The 19,291-nt window shown below is 36.5% G+C and overlaps 1 protein-coding gene across 9 annotated transcripts in view; it reads left to right on the top strand.

Annotated features, from left to right (window-relative positions):
- The window catches only part of NAV3 (neuron navigator 3), a 931,619-nt gene that overhangs the window by 806,507 nt on the left and 105,821 nt on the right, over positions 1-19,291 (top strand). For all 9 annotated transcript variants that reach the window (XM_033221189.1, XM_033221191.1, XM_033221190.1 and 6 more), the window contains one exon: positions 16,848-16,980. In XM_033221189.1, coding sequence (XP_033077080.1) covers positions 16,848-16,980 — 133 coding nt within the window. The remainder of the gene's footprint in view (positions 1-16,847; positions 16,981-19,291) is intronic.

The following is a 19,291-nucleotide window of genomic DNA, read 5'->3' as shown; positions in this document are numbered from 1 at the left end:
TCAAGTGTTTTTAAAACATATCTGCTTATGTCATTTTACTGCTCAATACTATTGCACTTCTAAGATACTCTAATTTCTTAGCACTGTATATAAAATCCTTTAAGGGCTGCCCTGCTCACCTTTTCAGCCTTAGAACTATGTATTTTATTTTGCCTGCTGTACTTGAACCATTGGTTCTTGATTTTTGTTACTTCCAGGTTTTTACACTTATTTTTATAATAAATGTGAAATACATTTTTTGACAATATTTACAAATATTTCTTATTTTTCTTTATCGCTCTTTCCCCTAATGTTTAGTCTTCATTTGCCTGCTTAATAGCTATCTAAAATTATCTCCTCAAAGAAGCAGTTCTTTATTCACCCAAATCTTCTAGTCCCTCTCTGGAGTTTTCTTCTCACTTAATCCCCTTGGTTTTTGCCACAATTTGTAAGAATTTGCAATTTGGAGTGTTAGAATGAGAGAATGAATCATAGGTAATGACTATGGTTTGTGATTATGTAAGCCTGGATTCATTATTGATTTATTCCATAAACATGGAGTCACTACATTTAGTCAAATGCCAATCTTGGGCAGTGAGACTCTGAAAGAGAATCTGCTTCCCCTACCCTAAACCACAAAGTGAAACAACTCAGAATGTACATAAATTACAGAGTGGAAGCACGCTAGAAGTAAACACAGATGTGGAAGAGGTAAAGTGTCCTTGAAAATCATGGAAAGATTCATAAAGGGAATGACATTTTAACTGGATTCTAGACCAGTTATTCAAGCTCCAACAGGTTGCACAGTTAATGAGCAGTGACAGGATGACATACCTTAGAAGGTGAAAGGAATCTTTTTTAAACCACTGTAAAAGTCATGTACATATACATTTTATAGGTCAAGAGGAAAGTATTTAACATAAAATCATTTTAGTTTATCGGTGTTTATATAGACTTAGGTTTTTCTGATTCAAAACCTCTTTTAATGACTTGTGCTTTTCTTCATGGTAATAAAACATTTTCCCAGGAAGTGCTGAATAAATCTTCCTTAAAATACATTTTATTGCTTTCTATCAATGACCCTGAAGTAATACAGAATTTACACTTCAGTGGTTGCAGTGCTCAAACTTGACAGGCAGTGCACTATGTTTGCTGATATAAGAGGTCTGATATAGGGCTAAGTGGTTTTGTGATCATTTAGTTTTCAGGAGAAAATAATTGACTTAGCATTTTGATACTAAAACCCAAAGCCTAACAGTTAATTCTTGGTGTTTTAAATTATTATTGCAAAGATTATTGTGCCTAATAATATGAAAATATTTTATATAATATTTAAAAAGTATATCTCTTTCTTGGTATTATTTAAATTACCATACAAATGGGGGGAAGTTATACTGAAATGCAATAGGATGTTTTAAAAGTGGTCCTTTTATTTTGTTAAGTGTTTCCTAGTTTTCCTCTGTAAACAAGAAGTGTACCCACAAGTTTTCACGAAATGGTCTCATGAATATCTAAGGTTACAGTCCATAGTCTCATCTGAGACAAGGAAAGTCCCTTCCACCTATGAGCCTGTAAAATCAAAAGCAAGCTAGTTACTTCCTAGATACAATGGGAGTGCAGATATTGGGTAAACACAGCTGTTCCAAATGGGAGAAATTGGCCAAAATAAATGGGTTATAGGGCATGCAAGTCCGAAATCCAGCTGGGCAGTCAAATTTTAAAGACCACCTCTGCCTGGACTTTATTGTTTATATCACTATACAAATTTTTGTCAAAGCCATTCAACAAGTCTCTACTCCAAACTTTCCCACATTTTCCTGTCTTGTTCTGAGCCCTCCAAATTGTTCCACAATGATCTCTTTTGACTCCATGTCTCACATCCAGGACATGCTGATGCAAGAGATAGGTTCCCGTGATCTTTGGCAGCTCTGCCCCTGTGACTTTGCAGGGTGTAGCACCCCTCCTGGCTGCTTTCACAGGGTGGTGTTGAGTGTCTGTGTCTTTTCCAGCAACAAGGTGCAGGCTGTTGGTGGACCTACCATTCTGGGGTTTGGAGGATGATGGCCCTCTTCTCACAGCTCCACTGAGCCGTGCCCCAGCAGGGACTCTGTGGGGGCTCTGACCCCAAATTTCCCTCTGCACTGCCCTGGCAGAGATTCTTCATGAGGGCCCCGCCCCTGCAGCACACTTTTTCCTGGGCGTCCAGGCATTTCCATACATCTTCTGAAATCTAGGTGGAGGTTCCCAAACCTCGATTCTTGACTTCAGTGCACCTGCAGGCTCTACACCACGTGGAAGCTGCCAAGGTCTGGGGCTTGCACCATCAGAAACCATGGGCTGAGCTGAACCTTGGTCCCTTTTAGCAATGACTGGAGACACAGGGCACCAAGTCCCTAGGGGTTACACACAGCAAGGGCACCCTGGGCCTGGCCCACAAAATCATTTTTTCCTCCTAGGCTTCTGGGTCGGTGAAGGGCAGTGCTGCCATGAAGACCTGTGACATGCCCTGGTGACATTTTCCCCATTGTCTTGGGGATTAACCTTGGTTCCTTGTTACTTATGCAGATTTCTGCAACCCACTTGAATTTCTCCTCAAAAAATGGGTTTTTCTTTCCTACTGCATCATCAGGCTGTAAATTTTCTGAACTTTTATGCTGTTTCCCTTTTAAAATGCAATGTTTTAACAACACCCAAGTCACCTCTTGAATGCTTTGCTGCTTAGAAATTTCTTCTGCCAGATACCCTAAATCATCTCTCTCAAGTTCAGAGTTCCACAAATCTCTAGGGCGGGGGCAAAATGCCACCAGTCTCTTTGCTAAAACATAACAAGAGTCGCCTTTGCTCCGGTTCCCAACAAGTTCCTCATCTCCGAGACCACCTCAGCCTGGACTTTATTGTTTATATCACTATAAAAATTTTTGTCAAAGCCATTCAACAAGTCTCTACTCCAAACTTTCCCATATTTTCCTGTCTTGTTCTGAGCCCTCCAAATTGTTCCAACCTCTGCCTGAAACCCAGTCCCAAAGTCACTTCCACATTTTTTGGTATCTTTTCAGCAATGCCCTACTCTACTGGTACCAACTTACTTTGTTAGTCCGTTTTCACACTGTTGGTAAAGATGTATCCAAGACTGGAAAGAACAAAAGGTTTAATTGGACTTACAGTTCCACATGGCTAGGGAGGCTTCACAATCATGGTAGGAGGTAAAAGGCATTTCTTACGTGGTGGCAGCAAGAGAAAATGAAGAAGATGCAAAAGCAGAAACCCCTGATAAAACCATCAGATCTTGTGGGACTTATTCACTACCACTAGGACAGTATAGGTGATACCGCCCCCATGATTCAAATGATCTCCAACCAGGTCCCTCCCACAACACGTGGGAATTATGGGAATACAATTCAAGATGAGATTTGGGTAGGGACACAGAGCCAGACGATATCCATGGATTTCTTATATTTTTGCTTTTAATAACACAAACAAAAAAATACATCATTAAAAGGTTAGAGGTGAGAAGGTGTTTTTATGGAAATCAAAAATAATATGACCTTGGTAAACAGTATTCTTAAGATTGTAGTTGAATTAGCAGAGTACATCTAGAAGATTCAGTAGTAAGCGTGTTTCTTCGATTAACGAAAAATTTGAATAGCCTAGCTGATTCAGCCTAGCTGATTGAGATTGAGGTTACTATTAAATGCCTGAAGTATAACAATTGGTTGTTTATGTAAACAAAATATCTGTTTTACATGTACATGTACATGTATAAGTAGGACAGTTGAGCCCCAGTAACATGAAATATCAAAGAGCATGACTTGAATACCTGCTACATGAAGTGCTATTACGTCAAAAAAGAGGTGTGTGCTGAAAAATTACGTACAAATGACGTTTTCCTCAAATCAATTTTAAATCTTCAGAATTTCATTTTAATAGTTGTTTAGTTAATATTTCAGAATCCCTCATCATAAAAAGAAGACAAAAGACCTTGAATCTATAACACATTTGTTTTCAAACAAGCCTGCCTCTAACTGTGAATCCAGGAGTGAATCCAGAACTATAAGTTAACTAAGATTGGCCCTATCGGGTTACAGAATATTAAAAATCTAAATACTAAAAGGCATGCCTCAACAATTATTTTCTTCTTGGAATCATTAATTAACCTATGTGTATCCAAACAATAATTTTCCAACAGTTTCGCTAGCTACATTTTTAATTACTTAATATCATGTAAAATTTGTGTTTTATTATTGTTCAGTTCTGAATTTTGACATATGCATCAGCCCATGCAGCTACTACCACAAGTCTTCCTGACCACTGATCTGTCCTAAACCTCTAAACTGTTTTTCTTTTCTTAAATTTTGCATAAATAAAACCATACATTATGTGGCCTTTTGAATCTGGCATCTTTAACTTAACGTGCTTGAAATTCATCTGTGTTGTTTCATGTATCAATGGCTCATGTATTTTAATTGTTAAGAAAATATGTATGCTGGGATCAATATCTTTCTAAATGAGTTTTTGTTCACAATGCTGAGTGTTTATTTAGTATAGATTCCTAGAAATGGTATCACTAGGTCAAACATTCAAATAATTTTAAAATATTTCATATGGCCAAATAATCTCAAAATTTTTTTTACCAATATACATTTATGACAGTATGAAATAAATGTGTCTTTCTTATACCAACTGACAACATTAATGATAATACATAAAATATTCTTTGCTAATTTGATGAGACAAAAATGGTATATCATTATTAGCATTTTATTATTGTGGTTAAATGACTCTGCTATACAGCCAGAAATATTAGGTTCAAAATCCATCTTCATTACTACAAATGAGAATTTAGGTGAGCTATTTAATCTCGTGGTGCCTCACTCTCCTAATCTATAAAGTGAGGATAATTGTACCAATCATACAGGGTTGCTGTGAGAATTCACTGAATTACTATAGAAAATGCTTAGAATGGTATCTAGTCACTAGTAAGGACACTCTCTGTATTACTTCTTTATTGTCTAACACCTTTAATTATTAATGAAGCTCAGTTTCCTTATATGCTTTTGGGATATTTGACAGTTTTATTGGCGAATTTTCTAATAAAATTATTTGTCTACTTTTCTATGGACAAGTTAGTATTATTCTTACTGGTTTGTTTGAGGTTCAGTTAGTAAGAATTTTAAGGCGTTTGTATCATATTTTAGCAAACTTTTTCTGCATTTTATGATTTTTCTTTCAGATAATGTTTACAAAATGTAAAAAAAAAAAAGTTTCTTCATCAAGTTGGTATCTTTATCTTTTTTATTGCTTTGTGATTTGAAAATTCTTGTCCTGAGAACCAAAACATATATTTAATGAAATAGTTCTCTTCTTTTACTCATTCTGAAGTCATTGGAATTGAATTTGGAATATGATATAAATCCTAATTTTATATTTTATGATATTCAAAATTTCTAACAAATATTTAGTTAATAATCTAATCTAGGTTTCTATTGTTTCTTCTGTTTCCTTTATAATTCATTTTCTGAAGTTATTTTTCCTAGACTTAAATATTAGTCCCATATTATCACAGAGGAAAAAATATCTGTTAGCTATGAATAAAAGACTTTCATCTTATTGATGCATTAATATATTTAAATGTATTGTAGAGAACATACAGATTAGAAAAGAAAAAGGGCCAGGCGCGGTGGCTCAAGCCTGTAATCCCAGCACTTTGGGAGGCCGAGACGGGCGGATCATGAGGTCAGGAGATGGAGACCATCCTGGCTAACACGGTGAAACCCTGTCTCTACTAAAAAATACAAAAAACTAGCCGGGCGACGAGGCGGGCGCCTGTAGTCCCAGGTACTCGGGAGGCTGAGACAGGAGAATGGCGTGAACCCGGGAGGCGGAGCTTGCAGTGAGCTGAGAGCCGGCCACTGCACTCCAGCCTGGGCGGCAGAGCAAGACTCCGTCTCAAAACAAAAAAAGAAAAGAAAAGAAAAGAAAAAGTATAATTGCCTTTTTCCATAGTTGACATGAACGTGTATAAAGAAATGTCAAAAATATCAATAAAACAACTAGAACTAATTAGTGAATTTAGCAAGATCATACCATAAAAAGCCAAGATTCAAAATTCAATTCTATTTACCTACTAACAAAAAATATTTGAAATATGAAAATTTATACCATTTACAATAACATCAAAATGTTGAACCATGAAGTGTTTAGGAATTTATAAAATGAAATCTCCTATACCAGGAATTATAGACCATTGCTGAAATAAATTAAAGAAGACCAATATCTTTAATTTGTGAAGGGATACTTATTTGTGGATTGAGAGACAGTATTGTTAAAATATCAGTATTTCCCAAATTAATCAGTAGATTCAATATAATGCTGATCAAAACACTAGAAGATGTTCTGTAGAAGTTGACAAGCTATTTCTATAATTCAAATGGAAATGCAAAAGGCAGTCACTGCCAACACCAGCATGGACTGTTTGGGTTCCAGTAGGTTACTTCACTACTGCCTCTTCTATCAACCACATCATGACAACTGCCCAGAAGCCAGAGAAACTCCTCACGCCTGACGCACTGCTGCAGCTACCAGCATCCAGGCAAGCCACCTGGAGGTTCAAAAATCAGCCCACTGGTAACTGCCAACAGAGGTACCATTGTACACTATTCTAGGGAACAAAGATAGGCATGTAGTCAGCCCACCTCTGCTACCACTGAGGCCTGAAGACTGGCCCACCTGACATTCCAGTCCTCAGCACAACTTCATCACAGCCTCCATTAATAACCACTCCCTAACCTACCAAGGAAATCACAAATGTCACTGACACTGTTTGTAGCCCAATAAATCATAGAGAGACTACATTACTGCACACACCCATAATCAAAGTCACATCACCCTATCCAAACAATATCACAGGTATATCTGAAGGAAAAAAATTTCCCCTATGAAAGTGAATTCAGATACAAGAAGAAGTGACTGTTAAAAAATATATGCAGATATAAACATAAGAACACAGGAAACACGAAAAAATAAGGAAATATGACACTTCTGAAGGAACACAATAATTCTCCAGCAAGAGATCTTATCAAAAGGAAATTTTTGAAATTGCAGATTAAGAATTCAGAATATTGATTTTAAAGAAGCTCATTGAGATACCAGAAAATTCCAAAAAAATACAAAGAAATCAGAAAAACAATTTAGAATATGAATTTCTCATTTGAGAAATTCACAAAACAGATTTAAAAAAGCTAATAAAAGTGGAACTGAAAAAACTAATGGAACTGAAGGATTTATTGAAGAAAATGCAAAATACACTCGAAAACTTCAACAATATCCTCCATCAACCAGAAGAAAGAATCTCAGAAGGTAAAAACCGGTCTTCTGAAATAATCTAGTCAGACAAAATTAAAAGAGAATAATCAAATCTTTCATCACATTTGGGATAACATTAAAGTGACCAAATATATGAATTATAGATATCCCTGAGAGTGAAAAGACCAAGAAAAGAGTAGAAAACCCACTTAATTAAATAATATATGAAAACTTCTGAAGTCTAGCAAGAGTTTTAGATATTTGGAATGCAGGAAGCTCAATGGTCCCCAGGCAGATAAAATGCAAAAAGGTCTTATACACAGTACATTATAATAAGGCTGTTTATTTTTTTTATTTATTTTTTTATAAGGCTGTTTAAAGTCAAAGATAAGGAATAAATTCTAAAAACAGCAAGAGAAAAGTGTATGATAACCTATAAAGTAAAAGTGACAGCAGATTTCTGGCAGACACTTTACAGGCCAGAAAGAATAGGATGATATATTCAAAGTGCTTAAAGAAAAAAAATAAACAAAAAACTGTCAGCCTAAAATACTACAGCCCACAAAATTATCCTTCATAAATGAAGGAGAAATAAAATCTTTCTCAGACAAGAAAATGCTGAGGTAATTTGTTACTACTAGACTGGACCTACAATAAATGCTCAATGGAGGTCTGGAACCTGGTAGTGAAAGGATGACATTTATCATCATGAAAATACATGAAAGTATAAAACTCCCTTGTAAGCAACTAAAGAAAGGTATCAAATGTCACCACCAGAGAAATCTAACCACAATGACAAACAGTAAGGGAAAAAGAAAGGAACAAAAATATATAAGACAACCAATAAACAACAATATAACAGCAAGCCTCACATATTAATAATCACTTTGAATGTAAATGAATTAAATTCTCCACCTAAACGTTATGAAATACCTGAATGGATAAAACTGTATGATCCACCTATTTGCAGATTACAAGAAACTTACCTTACCAGTCAAGACATACATAGGCTGAAAGTAAAAGAATGGTAAAAGATATTCCTTGCAAGTGGAAATCAATAGTGAGCAGGAGTAGCTATGCTTACATTAGATCAAACAGACTTTAAGTCAAAAAGAGTAAAATAAAAAAGACAAAGGATGTTTTTATATAAGGATGAGATTAACCCAGCGATAGGACATAACAGCTCTAAATGTATATGCATTCAACACTAGAGAACTCAGATCCACAAAGCAAGTATCAGACCTAAAGAGAGAAACAGACTGCAATACAATAATAGTGAAGAACTTTAACACTCCACTCTCAGTATTAGACAGATAATCTAGACCAAAAATCAACCAATAAATTTTTTATTTAAACTAGATTTTAGACCGAATGGACCTAACAGACATTTACAAAACATTCCGTCCAACCACTGCAACGTGAAATTTTTGTCATCAGCACATGAAACACTCTCCAAGATAGACCACCATATATGAAGTCACAAATCAGGTCTCAACAATTTTTTAAAAGTTGAAATCATATCACGTATCTTCTCAGACCACTGTGGAATAATACTAGAAATCAATACCAAGAATAATATTGGAAACTATACAAATACATGCAGATTAAACAACATGTTCCTGGTTGATCACCGGGACAATAAGGAAATTAAGCTGAAAATCAAAACATTCTTGCAACAAATAAAAGTTGAAACACAACATATCAAAACCAGTGGGATACAGCAAAGGCAGTACTAAGAGGGAAATTTATAGCAATAAATGCTTACATTGAAAAAGTAGAAATATTTAAAAATTAACAACCTAACAATGTGCCTGAAGAAGCTAGAAAAGCAAGAACAAATCAAGCCCAAAATCAGCAGAAAAGAAGCAATAATAAAGATCAGAAAAGAACTAAATCAAATAGAGACTAAAACAATACAAAGGATGGACAAAACCAAAATTTGGTTATTCAAAAAGATAAATAAAATTAATAAACCACTAGATAGACTAAGCAAGGAAACAGAATATCCAAATAAACGCAATCAAAAATGATAAAGGAGACGTTACAACTGATAGCACAGAAATAAAAATAATCATCAGAGTCTATTATGAACAACTGTATTCTGATAAATGGAAAATATAGAGAAATAGATAAATTCCTAGAAACATACAACCTATCAAGTTGTTGAATCGGGAAGAAATAGAAAACCTGAACATATCAATAATGAGTAGCAAAATTGAATCAGTAATAAAAATGTCTCCCAACTTTTTTAAAGCCTCGGACCAGATAAAATCACAGCCTAATTCTACCAATCATGCAAAGAAGAATACCAGGCCTCTTGACACTATTCCAAAAACTCAGAGGAAGGAATTCTCTCTGGCTCATTCTACATGACCAGTGTCACCTTGAAACCAAAACCTGACAAGGACACCACAAAAAGAAAACTACAGGCCAATATCCATGATGAATACCAATGCAAAAATCATCAACAAAATACTAGCAAACCGAATCCAACAGCACATCAAAAAGATAATATACCACAATCCAGTGGGGTTTGTATCAAGGATATAACTATGACTCAACATAAACAAATCAATAAATATGATAAACATTTTCACAGAGTATAAGACAAATGAATATATGATCATCTCAATAGATGCAGAAGAAAATTTTGATAAAATTCAGCATCTCTTCATGATAAAAACTCTAAAACTTGGCATAGAAGAAACATACCTCAACATAATAAAGGCCATATGTGACAAACTCAGAGCTAATATCATACAGAATGGGAAAAAGTTTAAAGGCTTTCCTCTAAGAACTGGAACAAGACAAGGATGCAAACTATCACCACTCGTATCCACATAGTACTAGAAGTCCTAGCCAAAACAATCAGACAAACAAAAGAAATAAAAAGTATCTGAATTGGAAAGAAATCCTCTTTGCTGATGATATGGTTTTGTGTCTAGAAAATACTAAAAACTCCAGCAAAAGCCTCTTAGATTTGATTAATTAATTCAGTAAAGTTTCAGGATACAAAATCAAAATACAAAAGTCAGTAACATTTCCATAGCTCAATAATAAAATCGCTAAGAAAGAAATCAAGAAAGTGATCCCATTTAAATTAGTTACAAAAAGTTAAAATACCTGGGACTAAATCAAGGAAGTAAAAGTTCTCTACATGAAAAACTACAAAATACTGATGAAAGAAATTAAAGATTAAACAAACAAACTGAAAAACATCCCATGTTTATGGATCAAAAGAATTAATATCATTAAAATGACCATACTTCCCAAAACAATTTCCACATTCAATGCAGTTTCTACAAATTACCAATGTCATATTTCATAGAATTAGAATAATCCTAAAATTTCTATGGAATGAAAATAGAGCCCAAATAGCCAAAGGAAATCTGAACATAAAGAACAAATCTGGTCCTGACTTAACCACTATGCAATCTATGCATGTAACAAAATTGCACATGGATTTTATCAATTTGTACAAATAAAAAAATATGAAAAAGAACAAAGCTGGAAGCTATAGTAACCAAAACACCACGGTATTTGTAGACAAATGGAATGGAATAGAAGGCTCAGAAATAAAGCCATATATATATACACACACACACATGTATATACACACATATGTAATACACGTATGTATATACACACATATATATAATGTTTTCTACATGTTCTAATATTTATATTCCATTCCATTATACATATTCCATTTCTGTATATAGGTTACATAGAATTGGAAGACTATCTGCCATTAAAAAGAATGAAATCCTGTCATTTGCAGCAACATGGCTGAAACTGGAGTTCATTATCTTGAGTGAAATAATCTAAGTACAAATAGATATATATCACATGTTCTCACTTAGATGTGGGAGCTAAATAACTTGATTACATGGAGGTGGCGAATGGAAAGGTAGGTAGGAAACAGAGACTGGAAAGGGTGAATGGAGGGTAGGAGGGAAGATGAAGAAAAGAGAGTTAAAAGGTATAAACATACAGTTAAGAGAAATAAATTAAATGCTTGATAACAGACTACAGTGACTACAGTTAAAATTTATTATACTCAGGTGATGAACACCTACTTGATCACTACGCAATTATATACATGTAACAAAATCACTATGCACTATATACATGTAATATTTAAATTTGTACAAATAAAAATAATAAAATACTAATCCAATATCATTCACTGACAATATTAACTCAGGTGGATAGGCATTAAGTCAATACTACTATAAGAACCACTTCTTGTTTATGTTAATGCCGTGTAGAATGAAATAAAATTCACTAAAATCCAAAAAATTAGAAAAACTATTAAAACTCAATAATATTAAGACAACCCAATAAATATGTGGTCTAAGGATTTGAACATACATGTCACCAAAAATATATACAAATTTCTAATAAATACATGTGACAATGTTTAACATCATTAGTCATCAGAGAAATGCAAAATAAAATGGTAAGGAGATACTACTAGATAGGCTTTTACAGAGACTGACAATACCAAGTATTGACAAGGATATGGAGTAACTGAAATTCTCATTCCTTGTGGTAAGAATGTACAATTATATAATCACATTGAAAAAACAAGTTTTCAGTTGCTTTATTCACCCAAAATATATGTCTTTTGGGAAAAAAAAAAAAAATTCCAGTTTGTGGGTTGCCTTCTCATTCTCTTAATATATGTCTTTTCAAAGAGTCTGAGCTTTGCTTTAGACAATGGTCATCAAAGTGTGTATATTTGTGTTTTTATAATTTATATGCACATATTCCTGTGAAAAGATACTGTATGTGTTGTTCAACATATACAAATATAATAAGAAAGATATAAAGAAATACATATATAGTAAAGAAATATATATTTTTAAATTTATAAATGTATTTATTGGGGTTCTACGTTGCAAACTAATTTAAAGATTTAAACTATAGTAGAAGGTTCTCATTTATTGGGATGATTAGAACCAGCCTTTTTACAGGCTATTAGTGAATCATAGCCCTAGGGCTTTGCTGTTATCTCAACTGATACCTCTGACACTTGAAATTAGAGGCCAGATATCTGCCCGTGCTGATAGAAAATAATTGAATAATTTGCTAGATAATAGAAAAGAAGAAAATGACTCTGCCACCTTGCTTGCCAGAAGATAGTTTTTCTCATTTGTGACCTCTTGGCTATAAATGATAGATAGTCCCTGTGCTGCATGTTATAGGTGTTCATAAGAGAATCTGGGAATGTGAGCTTTTTATATTCTCTTTTTGGGTGGTAAAGGTCATTGTATTAGTCTGTTCTTAAACGACTAATTAAGACATACCCCAGGTTGGGTAATTTATGAAAGAAAGAGGTTTAATTTACTCACAGTTCAACATGACTGGGGAGGCCACAGGAAAGTTATAATGATGGGGGAAGGGGAAGCACACATGTCCTTCACATGGTAGCAGGAAAGATAATGAGTAAAAGAGGGGAAAGCCCCTTATAAAAGTATCAAATGCCATGAGAACTCACTCTCACGAGAACACAATTAGAGTAACTGCCCCCATTACTCAATTACCTCCCACCAGGTCCCTCCCACAACACATGAGGATTATGGGAACTACAGTCAAGATGAGATTTGGGTGGGGACACAGCCATACTATTTAATTCTGCCTCTGACCCCTCCCAAATCTCATGTTCTCACAATTCAAAACGCAATCATGCCCTTCCAACAGTCCCCCACAAAGTCTTAACACATTTCAGTATTAACACAAAAATCCAAGTCCAAAGTCTCATCCGAGACAAGGCAAGTCCCTTCTGCCTATGAGCCTGTAAATTCGAAAGCAAGTTAGCTACTTCCTAGATACAAAGTGGGTACAGTCATTGGGTAAATATACACATTCCAAATGGAAAAATTGGCCAAAACCAAGGGACTACAGACCTCACGGAAGTCCAAAATCCAATAGGGCAGTCATTAAACCTTAAAATTTCAAAATTATCTCCTTTGATTTCATATCTCACACCTAGGTCATGATGATGCATGAGGTGGGCTCCCACGGCTTTGGGCAGCTCCACTTCTGTGGCTTTGCATGGTACAGAACCCCCTCTAGGCTGCTTTTACAAGCTAGTATTGAGTGCCTGCAGCTTTTCCAGGGACATGGGTGCAAGCTGTGGGTGGATCTACCATTATGTGGCCTGGAGGATGGTGGCCTTCATCTCACAGCTCCACTAGGCAGTACCCCAGTGGGAACTCTGTGTGGGGGCTCTGATCCCACATTTCCCTTCCACACCACCTAGCAGAGGTTCACCATGAGGGCTCCACCCCTACAGCAAACTTCTGCCTGAACATCTGAGCATTTCCTTATATCTTCTGGAATGTAGGCAGAGGTTTCCAGACCTCAATTGTTGACTGTGCAAATGTAGGCTCAACACCCTGTGGAAGCTGGCAGAGCTTGGGGCTTTCCTCTTCTGAAGCCATGGCCTTAGCTGTACCTTGGCCCCTGTTAGCCAAAGCTGGAGCAGCTGGGTTGCAGGGCACCAAGTCCCTATGGTGCATATGGCAGGGGGGCCCTGGACCCAGCCCATGAAACAATTTTTCCCTCCTAGGATTCTGGGCCTGCAATGAGTAGGGTTGCCACAAAAGTCTCTGACATGCCCTGGAGATATTTTCCCTGTTGTCTTATTAATATTGGGCTCATTGTTACTTATGTAAATTTCTGCAGCAGACTTGAATTTCTTCTAACAAAATGAGTTTTTCTTTTCTATTGCATCATCAGGTTGCAAATTTTTAAAACTTTTATGCTCTGCTTCCCCTTTAAAAATAAGTTCCAGTTCCAAACCATATCTTTGTGGATACATAAAACTGAATGCTTTTAACAGCACCCAAATCATATCTTGAACACTTTACTGCTCAGAAATGTCTTCCACCAGATACCCTAAATTATCTCTCTCAAGTTCAAAGTACCACAGATCTCTAGGGTAGGGGCAAAATGCCACCAGTCTCTTTGCTAAAGCATAACAAGAGTCACCTTTGCTCCAGTTCCCAACAAGTTCCTCATTGCCATCTGAGACCACCTCAGCCTGGATTTCATTGTCCATATCATTATCAGCATATTGGTCAAAGCCATTCAAAAAGTCTCTAGGAAGTTTCAAACTTTCCCACATCTTCCTGTCTTTTTCTGATACCTCCAAGTTGTTCCAACTTCTGCCTGTTACCCAGTTGCAAAATTACTTCCTCATTTTTGGGTATCTTTACAGCAATACCCCAGTCCTGGTACCAATTTACTATATTAGTTTATTCTCATGCTGATAATAAAGACATACGAAAAGCTGGGTAATTTATAAAGAAAAGAGATTTAATTGATGCACAGTTCAGCATGGCTGGGGAGTCCTCAGGAAACATAATCATGGTGGAAGGGGAAACAAACACATCCTTTTTTACATGGTGGCAGGGAGGAGAAGAATGAGCATAAGTGGGGAAGAAACCCTTATAAATCATCAGATCTCATGAGAACTCACGTGAAGATTATGGGAACTACAATTCAAGAGGAGATTTGGGTGTGAAAGCAGTCAAACCATGTCAGTCATGAATGAGAGTTTATCAAATTAAGATGTGGGGAAGATTTTTAAAAGATTTGAGCAACTACAGATGACAGATATGTGCTATAGTAGTGCAAGATACCATTTTGCTCTTATTAAAAATATAATTGTTACTGATAATCTGAGTTATGTCATTGATAATTATGATGCATTATGCTCTCAGCAGCTAAAACTTCAAGCAAAATATACACCTAGGGAGGAATCAGTCTTAACAAGAATTCTATAAATTTAATTTTCTTTTTTTTCTGATAATTACATTTTAGTTGACTTCATATGTGATCTAAATACATTACCATTACTTTGGACTTATGATGTAGCTCTTAAAGTACGTATAGAAGACCAGATAAAGTATCAGTTCACCATTTCTTTGTAGTTTGTGCTTTCATGATGAATATTCTCTTCAATGTACAGATTATTTACAGGCACCTTTTTAATCCATGTGTCCATTTTATGAGACTTAGCTTTTGTCCGTATATAATGTGTTTATTCAGTGTGCATGGATTAATTTGAGAGAGCCTAGGTAAGGGTATCTTTACAGCCGTGCTCCACTCCTGGTACCAATTTACTATATTAGTTTATTCTCATGCTACTAATAAAGACTATACATCACAATAACCTGAGAACCAGCCAGTAAGTGAGAGAACTGTGGTCCGCCTTTTCATTGTGGAGTTCTCATTTTCCTTCAGCTTATGCTGCTTATTCAACATTATTTCTGCATGATCTAATGCACTTACTAAATGAAGGTGCCTGTGTTATCCTCCATGTGATATTAATACAGCCTATTTAATTTATCCTTCTTTAGATTAAAAATAAATATGTAGTCATGTGCCACAGAATGACACTTCAGTTATTTGGTCATTGAAGGACCACATATATTACTGAGGTCCCATAAGATTATAATAACGTATTTTCCCTGTACCTTTTCTTTGTTCAGATATGTTTTGCTACACAAATACTTACCATTGTGTTAGAGTTGCCTGCAGTATTCAGTACATGCTGTACACGTTTCTAGCCTGGGAGCAACAGGCTATACCACATAGCCTAGGTGTGTAGTTAAGTTATACCATCTAGGTTTGTATAAATACACTCTATGACATTCTCACCATGAACAAAATCACCTAATGATGCATTTCTCAAAACATGTCCCTGTTGTTAGTACAGTATGTAACAATACAGTTAGTTAGTACAATATGTAATACATGATTATATTCAGAATTTCAACTATTTCTCTTATATTTCAGATCGATTTTCTTGTGCACTGTGTGGCACAGGGGCATTTCATTTTAGTAACCACTGTTTGGGAAAGGAGAAATCTTTGAAGGATATTGAGCAAGGTTGTAACATGGCCAGATGTGAATTTTTAATCAGTGACTCCATGTTAGCAGAAAAAGTTTTATTGGGAAAGATCAAAAGCATGAAGGCCAGATACACGGATGGAAATGTGAGGGATAGCAGGAGAGATGCTATGATTGAATGAATCTCAATATTCTTGGTGATCAAAGAATAATGAGACTCATCCAATAAGACTCTGTGAATGATTGAAAGTAGTTCCTAAGCTAGGAGGAATAATGATGAATGATTTTCTGATTCTGACTACAGCACAGGTTTTTGATTTTTAGAACAAAGAATAAATTTGTACATGCTTTACGATTCCTGGTTCAATTTTTAGTGATAAAAAAGTCAGCTGTAATATTATTCTTTCATGATATCATGCAGTACTTGTATCAGTGATTTCATTCATTCCATACACATTCTTCTGGAATGTGGATGCTGCTCTAGACACTGATTCTTTCTAAATATCAGATAAGGTTTTTCTCAGGTAGACCCTCTGTTCATATACATATGATTTTCCCAAAATGGGAAGTAAATGACTTTTCATAAGATTAAAAAAAAAAGATTGTCTTAATAATACATTGTGAAGGTTGTGTGGAAATGTAGGTGACTTGCATTGTGCATCCTGTGTTTGATTCACTGCTCTTACATGTCTTGCCTTTAGCTGGGATGACAGCAGTTCAGTGAGCAGTGGTCTCAGTGACACACTTGATAACATCAGCACTGATGACCTGAACACCACATCCTCTGTCAGCTCTTACTCCAACATCACCGTCCCCTCCAGGAAAAACACTCAGGTGAGAATTATCGCCTTTCTTTCTACAGTATTTCTGCCAGTTTCTTCCCCCAAATTACTTAATATTAGATTAAGGTATAGCACAAGCTCTTAATCCAAAATTAATACAGACACTGGAAAATGCAGAGATAATAAGGACTCCCTTTGCCACTCCTGAACCCTGAAGTGTCTTTAATCTTAGTCTTTCCTAAAGCCACAACCCTTAGGAGGAACAACAATGTGCACTTCAGCCAATTTTAAATAAACAGAAGCAGCTTACACATATATATATGTAATATGTATGTTATATATATGTAATATATGTACCATATAGCCTGGTGGTATAGTATCTGTACAAATATATTTATTTATTGTTAATATAGTATATTATGTATAGTATATAAGTATATATTTTATATATACATAATATATATTTTATATATGTATATAATATATTATATTATTTATATTACATATTATATATAAATACAAATATAAAATATATAAAACACAATATACATTAATAGATATATTTTATATATTGTATAAATATATTTTATGTATTTAATATATTAATGAACTACTATATTTGTATAGATAACACTACCAAGTTATATGGTATGTATATATTAATATATATAATTCGAGGGGCGGAGCAAGATGGCCGAATAGGAACAGCTCCAGTCTCCAACTCCCAGCGTGAGTAACACAGAAGACCGGTGATTTCTGCATTTTCAACTGAGGTACCGGGGTCATCTCTCTAGGGAGTGCCGGACAATCGGTGCTGGTCAGCTGCTGCAGCCTGACCAGCGTGAGCTGAAGCAGGGCGAGGCATCGCCTCACCTGGAAGCGCAAGGGGGAAGGAAATCCGTTTTCCTAGCCAGGGGAACTGAGACACATAACACCTGGAAAATCGCGTAACTCCCACCCCAATACTGCGCTTTAAGGAAACAGGCACACCAGGAGAATATATCCCACACCTGGCCGGGAGGGTCCTACGCCCACGGAGCCTCCCTCACTGCTAACACAGCCGTCTGCGGCGATCTATCCGCAAGGCAGCAGCGAGGCTGGGGGAGGGGCGCCCGCCATTGCTGAGGCTTAAGTAGGTAAACAAAGCCGCTGGGAAGCTCGAACTGGGTGGAGCTCACAGCAGCTCAAGGAAACCTGCCTGTCTCTGTAGACTCCACCTCTGGGGACAGCCCACAGCTGAGGTCCAATATGGAAAGCAGCGGGGGCGGTGCAGAGGCGAACGACTCTGTCTGACAGCTTTGGGGAGAGCCGTGGATCTCCCAACGCGGAGGTTGAGATCCGAGAACGGACAGACTGCCTGCTCAGGTGGGTCCCTGACCCCTGAGTAGCCTAGCTAGGAGACATCCCCCACTAGGGGCAGTCTGACACCCCACACCTCACAGGGTGGAGTCATCCCTGAGAGGAAACTTCCAAAGGAAGAATCAGACAGGTACACTCGCTGCTCAGCAATATTCTATCTTTGGCAACCTCTGCTGCTGATACCCAGGCAAACAGGGTCTGGAGTGGACCTCAAGCAATCTCCAACAGACCAACAGACAGTCCTTCTGACTGTCAGACGGAAAACTATCAAACAGGAAGGACACCTATACCAAAACCCCATCAGTACGTCACCATCATCAAAGACCAGAGACAGATAAAACCACAAAGATGGGGAAAAAGCAGGGCAGAAAAGCTGGAAATTCAAAAAATAAGAGCGCATCTCCCCCTGCAAAGGAGCGCAGCCCATCGCCAGCAACGGATCAAAGCTGGTCAGAGAATGACTTTGACGAGATGAGAGAAGAAGGCTTCAGTCCATCAAACTTCTCAGAGCTAAAGGAGGAATTACGTACCCAGCGCAAAGAAACTAAAAATCTTGAAAAAAAGTGGAAGAATTGACAGCTAGACTAATTAATGCAGAGAAGATCATAAACGAAATGACAGAGATGAAAACCATGACACGAGAAATACGTGACAAATGCACAAGCTTCAGTAACCGACTCGATCAACTGGAAGAAAGAGTATCAGCGATTGAGGATCAAATGAATGAAATGAAGCGAGAAGAGAAACCAAAAGAAAAAAGAAGAAAAAGAAATGAACAAAGCCTGCAAGAAGTATGGGATTATGTAAAAAGACCAAATCTACGTCTGATTGGGGTGCCTGAAAGTGAGGGGGAAAATGGAACCAAGTTGGAAAACACTCTTCAGGATATCATCCAGGAGAACTTCCCCAACCTAGTAGGGCAGGCCAACATTCAAATTCAGGAAATACAGAGAACGCCACAAAGATACTCCTCCAGAAGAGCAACTCCAAGACACATAATTGCC

The sequence above is a fragment of the Trachypithecus francoisi genome, unplaced genomic scaffold (genome assembly GCF_009764315.1).
Source record: "Trachypithecus francoisi isolate TF-2019V2 unplaced genomic scaffold, Tfra_2.0 Lachesis_group11, whole genome shotgun sequence".
Taxonomy (NCBI): Eukaryota; Metazoa; Chordata; class Mammalia; order Primates; family Cercopithecidae; genus Trachypithecus; species Trachypithecus francoisi.
This window is presented reverse-complemented; position numbering and strand designations above follow the sequence as displayed.